Source organism: Tursiops truncatus, chromosome 2 (genome assembly GCF_011762595.2).
Source record: "Tursiops truncatus isolate mTurTru1 chromosome 2, mTurTru1.mat.Y, whole genome shotgun sequence".
NCBI lineage: Eukaryota > Metazoa > Chordata > Mammalia > Artiodactyla > Delphinidae > Tursiops > Tursiops truncatus.
Genome location: NC_047035.1, coordinates 67,120,953 through 67,135,480, shown reverse-complemented (window position 1 = coordinate 67,135,480; position 14,528 = coordinate 67,120,953). Strand labels below are relative to the sequence as shown.

The 14,528-nt window shown below is 40.9% G+C and overlaps 2 protein-coding genes across 8 annotated transcripts in view; one reads left to right on the top strand and one right to left on the bottom strand.

Annotated features, from left to right (window-relative positions):
- The window catches only part of HECTD1 (HECT domain E3 ubiquitin protein ligase 1), an 89,996-nt gene extending 82,919 nt beyond the window's left edge, over positions 1-7,077 (bottom strand). For all 7 annotated transcript variants that reach the window (XM_019924059.3, XM_019924060.3, XM_019924061.3 and 4 more), the window contains exons 1-2: positions 6,939-7,077; positions 5,337-5,611 (exon numbers count right to left, since the gene is read on the bottom strand). In XM_019924059.3, the coding sequence (XP_019779618.1) occupies positions 5,337-5,476 (140 nt within the window). In that variant the 5' untranslated portion in view covers positions 5,477-5,611; positions 6,939-7,077. The remainder of the gene's footprint in view (positions 1-5,336; positions 5,612-6,938) is intronic.
- The window catches only part of LOC109548087 (uncharacterized), a 79,060-nt gene continuing 70,786 nt past the window's right edge, over positions 6,255-14,528 (top strand). Inside the window, exons 1-4 of the mRNA XM_073799898.1 lie at positions 6,255-6,336; positions 6,409-6,714; positions 6,800-7,816; positions 11,289-11,483. Coding sequence (XP_073655999.1) covers positions 6,255-6,336; positions 6,409-6,714; positions 6,800-7,632 — 1,221 coding nt within the window. The 3' untranslated portion in view covers positions 7,633-7,816; positions 11,289-11,483. The remainder of the gene's footprint in view (positions 6,337-6,408; positions 6,715-6,799; positions 7,817-11,288; positions 11,484-14,528) is intronic.

The window sequence follows — 14,528 nt, the reverse complement described above, 5'->3', positions numbered from 1 at the left end:
CAGTGCTGGGCTCTGAGGCATTAAAAGATCTAATGACGGGCTTCCCTGGTGGCGCAGTGGTTGAGAGTCCGCCTGCCAATGCAGGGCACACGGGTCATGCCCCAGTCCGGGAGGATCCCACATGCCGCGGAGCGGCTGGGCCCGTGAGCCATGGCCGCTGAGCCTGCGCATCTGGAGCCTGTGCTCCGCAACGGGAGAGGCCACAGCAGTGAGAGGCCCGCGTACCGCAAAAAAAAAAAAAAGATCTAATGACACAGTCAACAAGTACTATGCAAAGTATACATATATATTGCTGTAAACTAGAAGAGTGTTTTGTTTTTTACATTTTTAAGGTGACACACACTTTGAAAACAAAATGAAAGCTCACTGAAGCTCATTATCTATGAGCCCCCTAGAGCACTGACAGAGCATGCTTCTCATCTTCCAGCACTTCTCTCTGCTGTCCACTGAAAAGCACATATACAGCTGCTCTGTTTACAGAAATTCACTTATCTAACTTTTCAGGATTATATGTGTTTGATACAATGAGCATTCTCTGTGCAGGGAAGGCTCGGCTGCAGGACTGATAAAAAAAAGTAATTTCACTTCCCTATTACTCTGCCACTGGGTAGAAGAAATATGGAAAAGGCAGGTACATTAATGGAAGTGGGTAGAGAAAACATCAATACATATCGATGCGATCACTGTTTCTCCTTTAGAGAAGAACACGATGCTCTTCCTCCAGAAGACTCCTCAACCAGTTTGACTCCAAAAGTACTTTCTATAAGCATTTTAAGGACTATGGAAAACAGGCACAATATAAAGAATTTCTTCAATATCTAGCTACTGTACAACAGCAGTATGTTAGCAATGGAAAAACAAAAGTAATAGTAGTATGTATGCGTGAGATGCAGCAGAGGTATTTGAAGGCATTTAAATTTTATTCACTAGGTAAAGAACACAAAAGATTTTGTAAAGAGGAATAATACAGTCAAATCAGTATTTTTAGACTATAGTCAATTATACCTCAATAAAGCTGGGGAAAAAAAGACCATAAAAATATTTTAAGACTGGAACTCTGCGTATAGTTAGCTTATAGGCAGGGATATCTGCTATGAAGCCACAAGCACTGCATGAACATAATCATCTCCCCATACCTATCCTAGATATTACCATTGTTTTCAATCTCCTACTTCAGGGAGAAAACAGACGTCATCAGACAGAAATCCCTTCAACTTTTTACCATCAAACCTAAAACATCTTCCTCTTTCCTGTGTTACAACAAGGAACACACTACCTTAAATCTATCTCTCCACCAGTGGACCAAAGCTTTAATGCTCAAGGTGGGATTTTCCAACCAACAACTTCAGCATTATCTGAGAGCATACTAGGAATGCAGAATATCAGGTACCACACCATACCAACTGAATCAGAATTTGCAATGTTAACAAGATCCCCACGTGATTCACATTATGCACATTACTCCCAGTTTCTCAGAATCCTTATACTATGAATTATCCATTCTCTCTCCTAACTTTTTTTTTCTCTACTAACTCTCTGACCTCTAAAAGAAAAAGCCCCACACTCCCATTCCAATACAACTTCTCAAAAATTTTTCCATACTCCCTGTCTCCATTTCTTTCTTCAACTCATTCAAATCTGGCCCTCAAGCCACTCCATTCAGCTCTCATTAAGATCAATGATCTTGGGACTTCCCTGGTGGCACAGTGGTTAAGAATCCACTTGCCGATGCAGGGGACACAGGTTCAAAGCCCTGGACCGGGAAGATCCCACATGCCGCGGTGCAACTAAGCCCGTACACCACAACTACTGAGTCTGCACTCTAGAGCCTGTGCTCCGCAACAAGAGAAGCCACCGCAATGAGAAGCCCCGCACACTGCAACGAAGAGTGGCCCCCGCTCACCGCAACTAGAGAAAGCCTGTGCGCAGCAATGAAGACCCAACGCAGCCAAAAATAAATAAATAAAACAAATAAATTTATTAAAGAGAAAAAAGATCAATGATCTTGGAAATGTTGCTAAATCCAAAGGACACCTTTTAGTCTTCACCCTACTTGACCTCTCTCACAAGTATGCAACATAATTGTTCTTTCTCTTCTTTAATCCCTCTCTTCCCTGCGTTAATGTGCACTAATGCAAAAGCAATGGTGGATAAAACTGTTGGTGCTTTAGCATGAATCAAGGCAGCGGCACTAAACTGTACCACTAGTAATGGTATGGTATTCTTCACTGCCAAGCTCTAGCATGGGGGGAAAAATATTTATTTTACTAAACCTCAACCCTTGAATACATATCTTTTTAATATCCTACTTAAGGAAACGGAAAGTAAGCATAAAGCACTTCTGCACAGGAAGAGTACTTGTACAACTGTTGGAGAGCTGAACTAGCCACTTTTTTTCATGCAACATCATTTTTACTTGAAAGAACTTCAGGCAAATTGTGGTTATTCAGACTTGGATATCTGGCAAACATTTTCTCAAAAATTAACCAAGTAAGCCTTTCACTTCAAGGAAAAACAACTGACAGTATTTGTTGCCAATGATAACATTCAAGCTTTCAAGCAAAAATCACAACTTGTACCTGCCACCAGGAGCTTGACAGAGCTTCCCAATATTTAAAGACCTTTCTGATGAGATTAGTAGTCGCAATAACAAATGTGAGTTTGTGATACTGTAGAATGACATATGGCAACATTAGGAATATCTGTATAACTCAGTAGACCAATACTTTTCACATGACCAGTGCATGATCTTTAAAACTTAAACATGGGTTTAAAAAAACCCACTCAGGGACCTCCCTGGTAGTCCAGTGGCTAAGGCTCCATGCTCCCAATGCAGGGGGCCTGGGTTCAATCCCTGGTCAGGGAGCTAGATCCCACATGCAGCAACTAAAGATCCTGCATGCCACAACTAAGACCTGGCACAGCCAAAAGAATAAATAAATATTTTTTAAAAAACCAACCCATTCAAAGTACCAGAGAGACCAACAGATTTTAATGTACAAGAGTATGACAAGTTCACTGATATTTCAGAACCCACATTATAACTAACCCTTCAGAAACTATCACTTGCCTATACACTACTATGCATAAAATAGATAGCTAATGAGAAACTACTGTATAGCACAGGGAACTCTACTGAATGCTCTGTGGTGACCCAAATGGGAAGGAAATCCAAAAAGAAGGGGACATATAGCTGACTCACTCTGCTGTACAGCAGAAACTAACACAACATTGTAAAGCAACTATACTCCAATAAAAATTAATTAAAAAAAAAAGAAACTACACTCCCCCCCTCAGTTTCGTATGATATCAAAGAAGAATATCCATAATTACACGCAAAAAATCATTACAACATTCCTCCCTTTTCCAGCTACATCTATGCGGGGGATGAGTTTTTTTTCATATATTTCAGTCAAAACAATATAATGCAACACAATAAATGCAAAGCAGATATGAGAATCTAGCCACAACCACACTCATGATCTCAGCCCCTCAAAACATGGGAGTTCCTTGGCAGTCCAGTGGTTAGGACTTGGCGCTTTCACTTCAGGGGCCCAGGTTCAATCCCTGGTTGGGGAACTAAGATCCCACAAGCCATGAGGCATGGCCAAAAAAAACCAAAAAACAAAAACAAAAAACAAAAACATGGTCCTCTTCCAGTGTTCTCTCTCACTGAATGGCATCATCATCCATTGTAACCTGAATCATCCATGGTACCTCCATGCAATGAAGAGTAGCCCCCGCTCGCCGCAACCAGAGAAAGCCCATGCACAGCAACGAAGACCCAACGCAGCCAAAAATAAAATAAATAAATTTATAAAGTAAAAAATTTAAAAAATAAATAAAAATTTCCTTTAAAATTGTTTCAATATAATAACACTTCTAAAAAATGCCATTACAAACACCTCTACTATATGTTACTACTTAATGGAAGACATGATAGTTGATTTGACTGGTAGGTATGACTTACTTTTTAAAATACCAAAAGTAATTCTCAGGTCAATGAAAACTCTCTAATGAAATCTATGAATGTTCAAAAACCTATTTCACTTTTCTATGAATCTGACCAAAACAAGCGTTAACAGAGCAGCAAAATTATTATGTTCTCAAAGTTTGCCAATAACAATAACTACTTGAAATAAAGGAGTCACTAACAGACTGTGATTTGGGAACTTTGTTCATAAGGATTTTTATCATAATAGTACTGTCTCAATGGGATTTACAACTAAGAATTATTAACTATTTATTTATTAATTCATCTTCATTAATCATTCAAAAATGAAGATGATTAAAAATGCTTTGTCAATTTAGTAATTCAGCCTTTATTCTCACCTCAAAGAAATTAAGATAATTATACCAAATTTTATGTCAACATCTCAAACATTTTCTACTAATTACTTCAAAACGGCATTAGAACAAATACAGAAGCATCTGAGTTTTCATTTACTTATCACCGGAATTCAAAATTGTAAATATAAATGTAAAATAAACAATGAAAACCAAACGTGTTCAGCATTCAGAAGAACAGTTAATCTAACTGGGTAAGTATCACATAAGAGGAAAAACATGGCATTAATGGCCAGTCTAGTACTGATTCCTTTACATTTTTGCACAAATTCTACACAACCTCTGAATAAAACTGCTTAAACTCTCCAAACATCAAAGTCTGTTTATTCCGGAAAGTATGCTATATGGTTAACATCCAATTTATACCCTCTCCAAACTTAAATTTACAAAGCAATGATTTGCTTAACAAAGTACAGGGAATTCCCTGAAGGTCCAGTGGTTAGGACTCAGCACTTTCACTGCAGTAACCTGGGTTCAGTCCCTGGGGGGGAACTAAGATTCCGCAAGCCATGTGGCACCGCCCCCCCCCACCCAAAAAAAAGGTACAGTGTCCTAAGACTTAACACTAATGAAGAAAGGGCAATTGGGAATATATGTTCATTATCATCTGCATTTTCATGTCAATTTAAGCCAATTACTCGATACAGAAATAGCCACCTTTAAAGAACTATTTGTATTCTCCCAGCTCATAACATGTTTTGAAATTGAATCAATCAAGCTATGGGTTAAAATCAGTATTCCCTAATTCCTATTCATCCAATAAACATGCATTTGTGTCATCACAATTATCATTACTAGAGTTAGTTCACCTACCAATTTTTATTTCTCAGGAAAGTGTAAATGGAAGACTGCAAGAACTTTTTAAAAGATAGTTTTAAAACTCACTAAACAAAATTCTACACAAACTGAAATCAGCAAATGGTTGAAAACATGTTATGTAGATGTCCCTACAGCAACCCCAAAGGAAGATGATGAAGGGATGTACTTACGTTTCAAAACAACGATCCACGTTGTCAGACATCAAAAGCAGCATGCATAGCTGTTCAAGGGCTATTAGTTGCATGTCCCTTTCATCTCCCTGTCCCATCTGTAGCCATTCCAGCAATGTATCTGGATCCACGTCTGCCATGTTGTTTTTAAAAGCTTCTTTGCTCAAATTTAAAAAGTAAAGGCAAAAAGTCCTCTAAATGTCCAGGACTGATCAGCGTGGGTTTAAAATTTTTTTCTTTTACATCGGCTAGAGCCAAATTTTTGTGTTGTCCTCCTAGGAATTAGAAAAGACTCATAAGTATGTTTCGATAGCGCGCTTAATGCAGTTTTTCAACTTTCCTTATTCCTCGGGTTTAACTTCATACATTGTACTAAATAAAAACCAGTTTTGCACAAGAGCATAAGCTGATTAGGTTGCTGCTTAACTGGAAACCAGAGCCGTCTTTGTCAAAGACAATCAAACAAGCTTCGGATCCCACTACTGCTTATCACTAACGTCTGCGCCAAAAAGCAAACAACACCTTACTAAAAAGGTTCTTTTTTTTTTTTCCAGCAAACTTCTTTCCCCTTCCTCCACCCAAAACCGATCTTCTGATAAGGGTTAGATTCAGTATTTTAAGGAGACTAAGCACTTTGATCCAATTCCCCCCCAAATTAAGTTTCTACTTTAAAATTACCTCCAATTTCATAAATTCTACTGACTTCTCAATTTATTTACTGCTCTTAAGATGTCCAAATACAAATGATAATTAGATACAAGATCTATCTATGAATAAAGACTTTATTAGGAATTTTGGCAGTCTTGACAACTGTTCTTAAAAGTTTAAAAAGAAATGCTAAAAGTAAGTGCAATGGACTAACACGTTACGGATCAGAACATAGGCCAATCTACGGTCCTCCTTCCCCAGCCCCACAGAATGAGGCAGTTAATTAAAAACAACAACAACGACAGCAGCAACAACATCGGAAAAGCAGCCCCAATAAGCATTACAAAAGCTCGTAAGCGCCCTGACGGAAGGACAGCTTTGGGTCCCACGTAACCCAGCTGCAGGTGTATAAATCCAGCGGCAGGTCCCGCTGGGCACCCAAAGGCGGCGATCTGCAGGGATGACCCAACACTCCGGGCCCAGCCGACTCCGCACCGGGCGGCGCAGGCACCGCGCTCAGGTTTTCCGGCACCAAACCCGGCTAAGTTAGGTACCTGTGTCGAGGAGGAGGGGAAGTTTGGGAGGAGGAGCAGCAAGCCTCTCTGCCTGAGAGGAGGCCGCCGGGGCGGGCAGGGCGATGGGTCTCCCGGGAGCGGCGCCCGTAACTCCGAGGCCCGGCGGGACGTCCCTGGCCCCGCCGGGCGGCGAACCCTTCTCAAGGACAAGGGGGGCCAGCCATGAGCTCCAGCTCGGAGAAGCCGGGTCCCTACGCGGGCAGGGCCGGAGGAGGGGAACAAAGGGGCTAAGCGGGTGAGTCGGCGGCAGCCCCGCCGACCTCACCAGGGTCCGGGGTCTCGCTCCCGGCCCGCGGCCGTGCATCCCAGATGCCTGCACCACGCCTGGCCTTTCCGACCGCCCAAGGCGCTCCCGCCTCCCCTTCCCTCAAGCTCTTACCCGGGCCTGTCGTCCCAAACCGCCCCGGTCCAGCTCCAAGCAGGCCGCGGGCAGAGCAAGGCCCGGCCGCGGCCCTCGAGTTCCCAGGAAGCTGCAGGCCGCGCAGGTCGAGCCGGGCAGGCGGCACAGGAAAAGCCGCGTCTCGTCCCTCCCCTTCCTCCGCCAGGACCTGGTGACAGGGAAGCGAGAGGTTCCCCAGACCGGCGGCCGCCAGCTCACGACCCGTCTTCGGCACGCGTCTCCTCAGGCCCTGCAGCTGCTCAGAGCCCCGCGTGGTGCTGCCGGCGGCGGCGGCTGGGAGATGCAGCGTCCATCGCGATCCGGGAGGGGGATGGGTGGAGGGTCGGGTGAGAGCCGGGCGGGGAAACTGCGGAGGGCAACCGTGCGCTGCGGAGGCGGAGCAAATATGCTCTCCCCGCTCGACCCTGCCGGCCGCCACGTGGGGCGCTGCGGAGACCAGTCGGCCCACAGCGCTGGGGCGCCTAGCCGGGACGCCGAGCGACCGGACGCGTCGTCGCCGCTACCGGGGCCTCGGACTCCTTCGACCTCGTCGGCTGTCGCTTTTCTGTCGTACGCCCTGCGCCTTCACGCTTCGCTGTCAATCCGAGCGCACTCCCAGCACCCCGCGCACACGGGTGCACGCACGCTCAGCGTGTTTTGCACGGTGTGTACACATTTGACGTGCTCCAGCTGAAGGCCCCGACGCCGCCCGTGAAAGCTGCGGCCCAGGCGACCTCCGCCACGAGCTTCCCCTCCTCTCGGCTGGTCATCCCTCCTCGCGCACGGAAGTGCGTCGGGGGAAGAAAAGCGCCTCCATTCGGTAGGCAAACCGCCCGGCAGTTCACCAGAAAGGAAAACTTTCACCACCACCCTGGGAGGTAAATATTGTCGAGTATCCTCTCCATTGTGCAGATGAGAGAGAGCACTGCGGCTCCCAAAAGCGTGAATCAGGCCCAGTGGCGTCCCCAGTAGAAGCAGCTCCTCGAGTGTGCTTTTGAGTTCTTTCTCTGCGTTGTAGTCTCCAATATGTCCATTATTATTACCTTCAAACGTTTTATTTCACACGCGTTGAAAACAAAATATGCCTGCTTATGGGACGGGCTTGGAGACATTTAGGATGTAATTAATTGGAAATGTGAATATAGCTTTTTTTTAAATCAAGAAATGAATCCATTGGTTTGTGAGATAAGTAAACCCATGCCCCGTACACCCACTGTACTATCACTTTTTCATATTTTAAACGAAAATGAGTATTACATGATAGTATTTGAGTCGTGTTCCTTTAAGGAATCAGAGAAGCTGCTACATTGCTTGAAGAACTAGTATTTTGGAAATTACAGATTTACACTTCAGATATCTATAGGTACATGTCCCATTGTAGCAGGTAAGTGTTCCCAGGTCTCCGGTTAATAGGTCAAATTAAGAGAAAAGAGTGGAGGATTCCACTATCTTGTCCCAAGTACAGCACATGAGAATAATTATTTGTGAGCTATGAATGTGACTTGGAGCTGCCAGGAAAATCTTCAAGGAGGAAGTGGCATTCCTTTTGGACTTGAAGAATGGGTAGAATGTGAACACTTCAAGGGAGGAGTAAGAATACAGGCAAAGCCTGATCTGTTCTGAAACAAAGGAAAGAGGACCTGTGCCCCAAGCAAAAACCAGCATTAAGCAATGATATAGAAGATAGGAGCTAAAGTAAGCGGGGACTTAAATGTGTGGGATGCAGAATTTAGGCTGAGGAAGCTAACAAGTTCTGGACTAGAACATTGACTGGAAAAATTATAAAAGTCTTACAAAGATGTATAGGGCAAGAGTGTCCAGAATGGCTAAAAGGAGCTACCTAGACAAGGAGATTAACTGGGAGATTGCTAAAATCCTACAGTAGTGGAGAGAGAAAGGGCCTAGTTTTTGGCAATAAGAATGGAGAAGAAATCTTTAAAATACTTTTTTAAAAAATAGATCAGAATTGAAATAATTATATAAAGGTATAGTTTCCTTTATTCCCTCACCATCTCTATTTATACCACCCACTTCCTACCTGGAAAATTAATGGCTGTAGTATACTTTAAAGAAACCTTATCCAAAAATGCTGACCTTTTTTGTGATTTTATTATTGAATCATTTTTTAATTGAAATGAGATCCTGGAAAAAGAGCATTAAAGGAAAGGAATAAAGCCCTGCAGAAAACAGGAGACCCAGATGAAGGCAACTGACCGTGCTTGAATATATGTCCCAAGAAACCAGGATATATTTACATGTTAATATTTCACCTTTATGTCAAAATCTAAGAATAATGAACTTTAAGAATTGCTATGTGCCAGGCAGTGTAAGGTACAGTGAGTAAGTCACAGACCTCATCTTCAATAAACTATAAAAGTCTAGAGGAAGGTAGATGTATTCACATCCACTGTGTCTGGCTCCATGATCATACTTATTACGTAATATTGTCAGGTACACTGGGACCATCAAGGAGGTAATGATATCTTGGAAGCCTTCAAAAATAATGTGTGAACCATGTTTGGAGGTGGCCAAACATTACGAAGACCACGTGGAGAGTCATAGAGATGTGGAGAGGACTCCTCTTGGGGGAGGAGAGGGAACAGGCTGCCTTTTGGTATAGGCCCCACTTTCATGAAGGGTCTTCAGTATATACACAGCTGGAACCGTTCAACAAGATCAAAAAGGAAGACGTTCATTCAAATTTAAACTCTTATCCCACTGATTGGTGTTACAATGAAGTAATTTTTAAAATAAATCTTACGAGTAACACAGTTATATGACACTAAGTTTTTTATGTATCGAAAGCATTGTTAGCTGTAAATATTTCAAATACACTACAAAAAATGTCTGGGCATTTCTTGAACTTTTAACTGGAAATGGGGATGTCTGTGGCTTTCCTCAATTTCTGAGAGGCTCTGAATATGAAAGGATGTAATCAGTCATTTTGGAAGAGTAGGAAATTAATTTGGCTGGAACCTAGGGTGGAGGTAGTGGCTGGAAGAGAACATTGAGGTTAATTGGAATCAATTAGCTAAGGGTCTTGTGCTAAGGAGTCTGAACATTGGGTGAACAGTGTTGTTCTTTGGGTGATGGGGAGCTTTTGGACATTTTAAACAAAGGAGTGCTGTAATGCAAACCAGGTTTTAGGATGATTAAACACCTTAAAGTTAAAATTCATTTCTATGAAGCTTTACAGTTAGCAAGAGACTTTTACATATATTATTATTTAATCCTCATATATAATTTTATTATATATATAAAAATGATCTAACAGCGTAGGTATTATTATTATTATTATTTTTGGTATTATCTTTATATAAGAGGAAAAGCTCAGAGAAGTTAGGTGACTTGCTCAGGGTCTCATAGCTCCTCAGGGACGGGTCGCGTTCTGAAACCCAGGCCTTCAACTCTTCTGGCTCTTAAGAGTCTGAAGGAATGTTAAAGATAACCTACTCTGTCTTCCCTCGTATTGAAAAAAAAAATGCAGTAATTTGTCTGTGCCATCTCTGACTTGTTATCCAGCCTTTTCTATGATATTTCCAGTGTTGGGAAATGATTATTTCATGAGGCAATGCATTTTACCCCAATCTATTAGCTCCAATTATTAAAAAGTGGTGTGGTAGAAGCTGGCCGACCAATATCTGAAACCCTGTTCCCATTTTACTACCTGGGTGAACTTGGATAAATTATTTGATCCCTCCAAACCTCAGTTTCCTCATATGTAAAAAAGGATGACAACAGCTACATAATTAGATGAACATTAGAAGAGTTGAAGGAGATTGCGTATGCAAAGAACCTAGACCAGTAATTTTCAACCTTAGCTGCACATAAGAGTCATTTGGGGCACTTTTTTTTTTTAATAGACTATTTTTTTAGAGCAGTTTAGGTTCGCAGTAAAGTTGAGCCGAAAATACAGAGAATTCCCATACACCTCCTGCCCCTATACATGCACAACTGTCAAAATCCCCCACAGGATAGTACATTTGTTACAATTAACGAACCTAGGTTGACACATCATTATCACTCAAAGTCCATAGTTCACATTAGAGTTCACTTTTGGTGTTGTATAGTCTACGGATTTTGACAAATATATCATCACACATATCCATCATTATAGAATAGTTTCACAGGCCTAAAAATCACCTGTGCTCTATGTATTCATCCCATTCACCCCTAGCTCCTAGCAACCACTAATCTTTTTACCTTGTCTGTTGTTTTACCTTATCCAGAATGTTATACAGTTGAAATCGTATAGTATGTAGCCTTTTCATGTCGGTTTCTTTCACTTAGTAATATGCATTTAATGTTCTTTCATGTCTTTTCATGGCTTAATAGCTCATTTCTTTTTAGGGCTGAATAATATTATGTTGTCCGGATGTACCAAAGTTTATTTATCCATCTACCTACTGAAGGACATCTTGGATGCTTCCAAGTTTTGGCAATAAAAATAAGCTTCTGTAAACATCCAGGTGCAAATTTTTACATGGACATAAGTTTTCAACTCATTTGGATGAATTCTAAGGACCATAATTTCTGGATTGTATGGTAAGAATATGTTTGTTTGTTTGTTTTCCTTCCAGTTTTACTGAGATATAATTGACATACTGCACTGTATAAGCTTAAGATGTACAACATAATTATTTGACTCACATATGTCATGAAATGATTACCACATTAGGTTTAGTGATCATCCATCATCTCATATAGATACCACATTAAAGAAATAGATTAAAAAATTATTTTTTCCTTGTGATGAGAACTCTTAGGATTTACTCTTAACAACTTTCATTTATAACGTTCAGCAGTGTTAATTATTGTTATCATGTCATAAATGACATCCCTAGTACATATTTTTCTTTTAACTGGAAGTTTGTACCTTTTGACTACCTTCATCTAATTCTCCCTCCCTCCCACAAGAATATGTTTACTTTTTATTTTATTTATGTATTTATTTATTTTTCGGTACGCGGGCCCCTCACTGTTGTGGCTTCTCCCGTTGCGGAGCACAGGCTCCGGACGCGCAGACTCAGCGGCCATGGCTCACGGGACTAGCTGCTCTGCGGCATGTGGGATCTTCCCAGACTGGGGCATGAACCCATGTCCCCTGCATCGGCAGGCGGACTCTCAACCACTGCGCCACCAGGGAAGCCCAAGAATATGTTTACTTTTGTAAGAAACTGCCAAACTGTCTTCCAAAGTAGCTATACCATTTTGCATTTCTTTTTTCTTTTTTTTTTTTTTTTTGCTGAGCTGCATAGCTTGTGGGATCTTAGTTCCCTGACCAGGGATCAAGAGCGCCAAGTCCTAACCACTGGACCTCCAGGGAATTCCCCCCCATTTTGATTTCCATAAGCAGTGAATGAGAGTTCCTGTTGCCCAACATTCTCGTCAGCATTTGCTATTGTCAGTGTTTTGGATTTTGCCCATTCTAATAGGTGTGTAGTGGTATCATATTATTGTTTTAATTTTCAATTCCCTAATGGCTTGTGATGTGGAGCATCTTTTCATATACTTATTTGCTACCTGTATATCTTCTTTGATGAGGTGTCTGTTCAGATCTGTTGCCCATTTTTTAAGCATATTGTTCATTTTCTTGTTGAACTGTAAGTGTTCTTTGTATATTCTGATAGTAGTCTTTATCAAATGTGTCTTTGTGAATGTTTTCTTCACCTGGGGAACTTTTAAAATGTCAGACGATCAGGTCATATCTCAGACCCCTTCAGTCAGGGTCTCTGAAGGTAGAATCCGGACATCAGTATTTTTTTAAAAAATGTTTATTTATTTATTTATTTTGGCTGCACTGGGTCTTAGTTGCGGCTTGTGGGATCTTTGTTGCGGCATGCAGACATCTTAGTTACGGCATGTATGCGGGATCTAGTTCCCTGACCAGGAATCAAACCCAGGCCCCCTGCATTGGGAGTGCGGAGTCTTACCCACTGGACCACCAAGGAAGTCCTCGGACATCAGTATTTTTTAAAGTCATTCTAATGTGTAACCAAGGCTGAGAACCACTGACCTAAGTCAATACAATAATAATAATATTTAAATATAATTATAATGACACTATCATTATTATTATTGCTGCTTAATTTTCTTAGGCACTTATCATGTCCTGACACTCTTCTAAATATATTACAAGTATTAATTCATTATGGACATTAGCTACTTTGATGTACTATGTTGCCTTGGCCTGAGTTTTGTTTTCCTAATCTATAAGCCTAAGATAATAATAGAAACTAACCCCTCATAGAATAAATATATAAACAAGATAATGCATGTAAATGCCTACCACATATTAAACACTCAAAAGTGCCAGCTATTAATATTAATTACATTATTAGTTGTGCTCTCTAATATGGCATGCTAGGTCTGCTCCCTCTTCCATGGGACAGGTCACCACAATTAAAGACAGCAGTCATGATTCCACGTCCTTTTTTCTCCAGGCAAAGTAAGTCTAGTTCCTTCAACAGCTTTACCCTCCTTGGTCATGGTCCAGTTTCTCCTAAAATTCTTTAACTTATTCCTAAGTCTAAAACTGTGCTTTAAAGGTGGTCAGACCAGGACGAGGAGAAGTCTTCTGTTGCATTGGGTTGGGAGGGTGGTAGTCACATCACTCTTTAGGCTCATACAGAGTCTGCAGTAAACTAAAGCCCTTACTTCTTGCTACCTGAACTGCCAAGCCAGCTTTTCTTCAGTCTTTTAATTTAGCGGTTAATATTTTTGTCCTTAATGTTTAGACTTATTAAATTTCGTCTTGTTGATTCTGCATCAGTACTGCATCCTGTGGCAATCTCTTTGAATCCCAATTGGGTAGTGAAATGTATCAGCCATCCTTCCAAATTCTTTGTTAGTAGTTGATTAGATAAAGGTGCGACAGAACTTGGCCAAAGCAAAGGCACTGGTGTGTCACAAACCTTTCACCAAGCAGTTTTTTATGCATTAAGTAACATTCTCTTGATGTAGTTGTTCAGGTAACTATGACTTTACCTAACAGTATTTATCACCTGACCCACTTACATCCTTCTTAGCAATAAGAATTTTAACATACTTTTTTTTTTAAAAAGTGACAATACTAAGAAAATGAAAACCAAAATTGAGTCTTGTAGTACAGAATGAACATATTTGTATCCAAGATTTTAAAGGAAATGTTGTCAATTGCCTTCTTGAAATCCACTTATTTCAACTATGACATCCCAATAATAACATTTGGGGAAGTTGGGTAAAGTATATATGTAGGAAGCCTTTTTATTTTTTTTTGCAATTTTTTTGTGTTTGGACTTATTTCAAAATTGAAAGTTAAAAAAATAAGATAGTAAGTTTAGCTTGAGATGACTAATTCTTAGTATTGCTGTCTTCTAGGAATCATCCTTCTTTTCTAAAGATTTCAAAAATGATGTATTTATAAATATATTCTAAAATTTTGACAATTTTTTACAAGATTCAGTCTATCCATCATATGTCCCTTGGTAATGAAGACAGAAAACAAATAATAGTTGTAAAAGTTGTGTGTTTTATGTTCCTAGTTAGTTGTTCTTTCTCCAAGGCTAAAAGAAAAGGTTGTTACTCTTCATTAGCATGCTCAGGTGCATA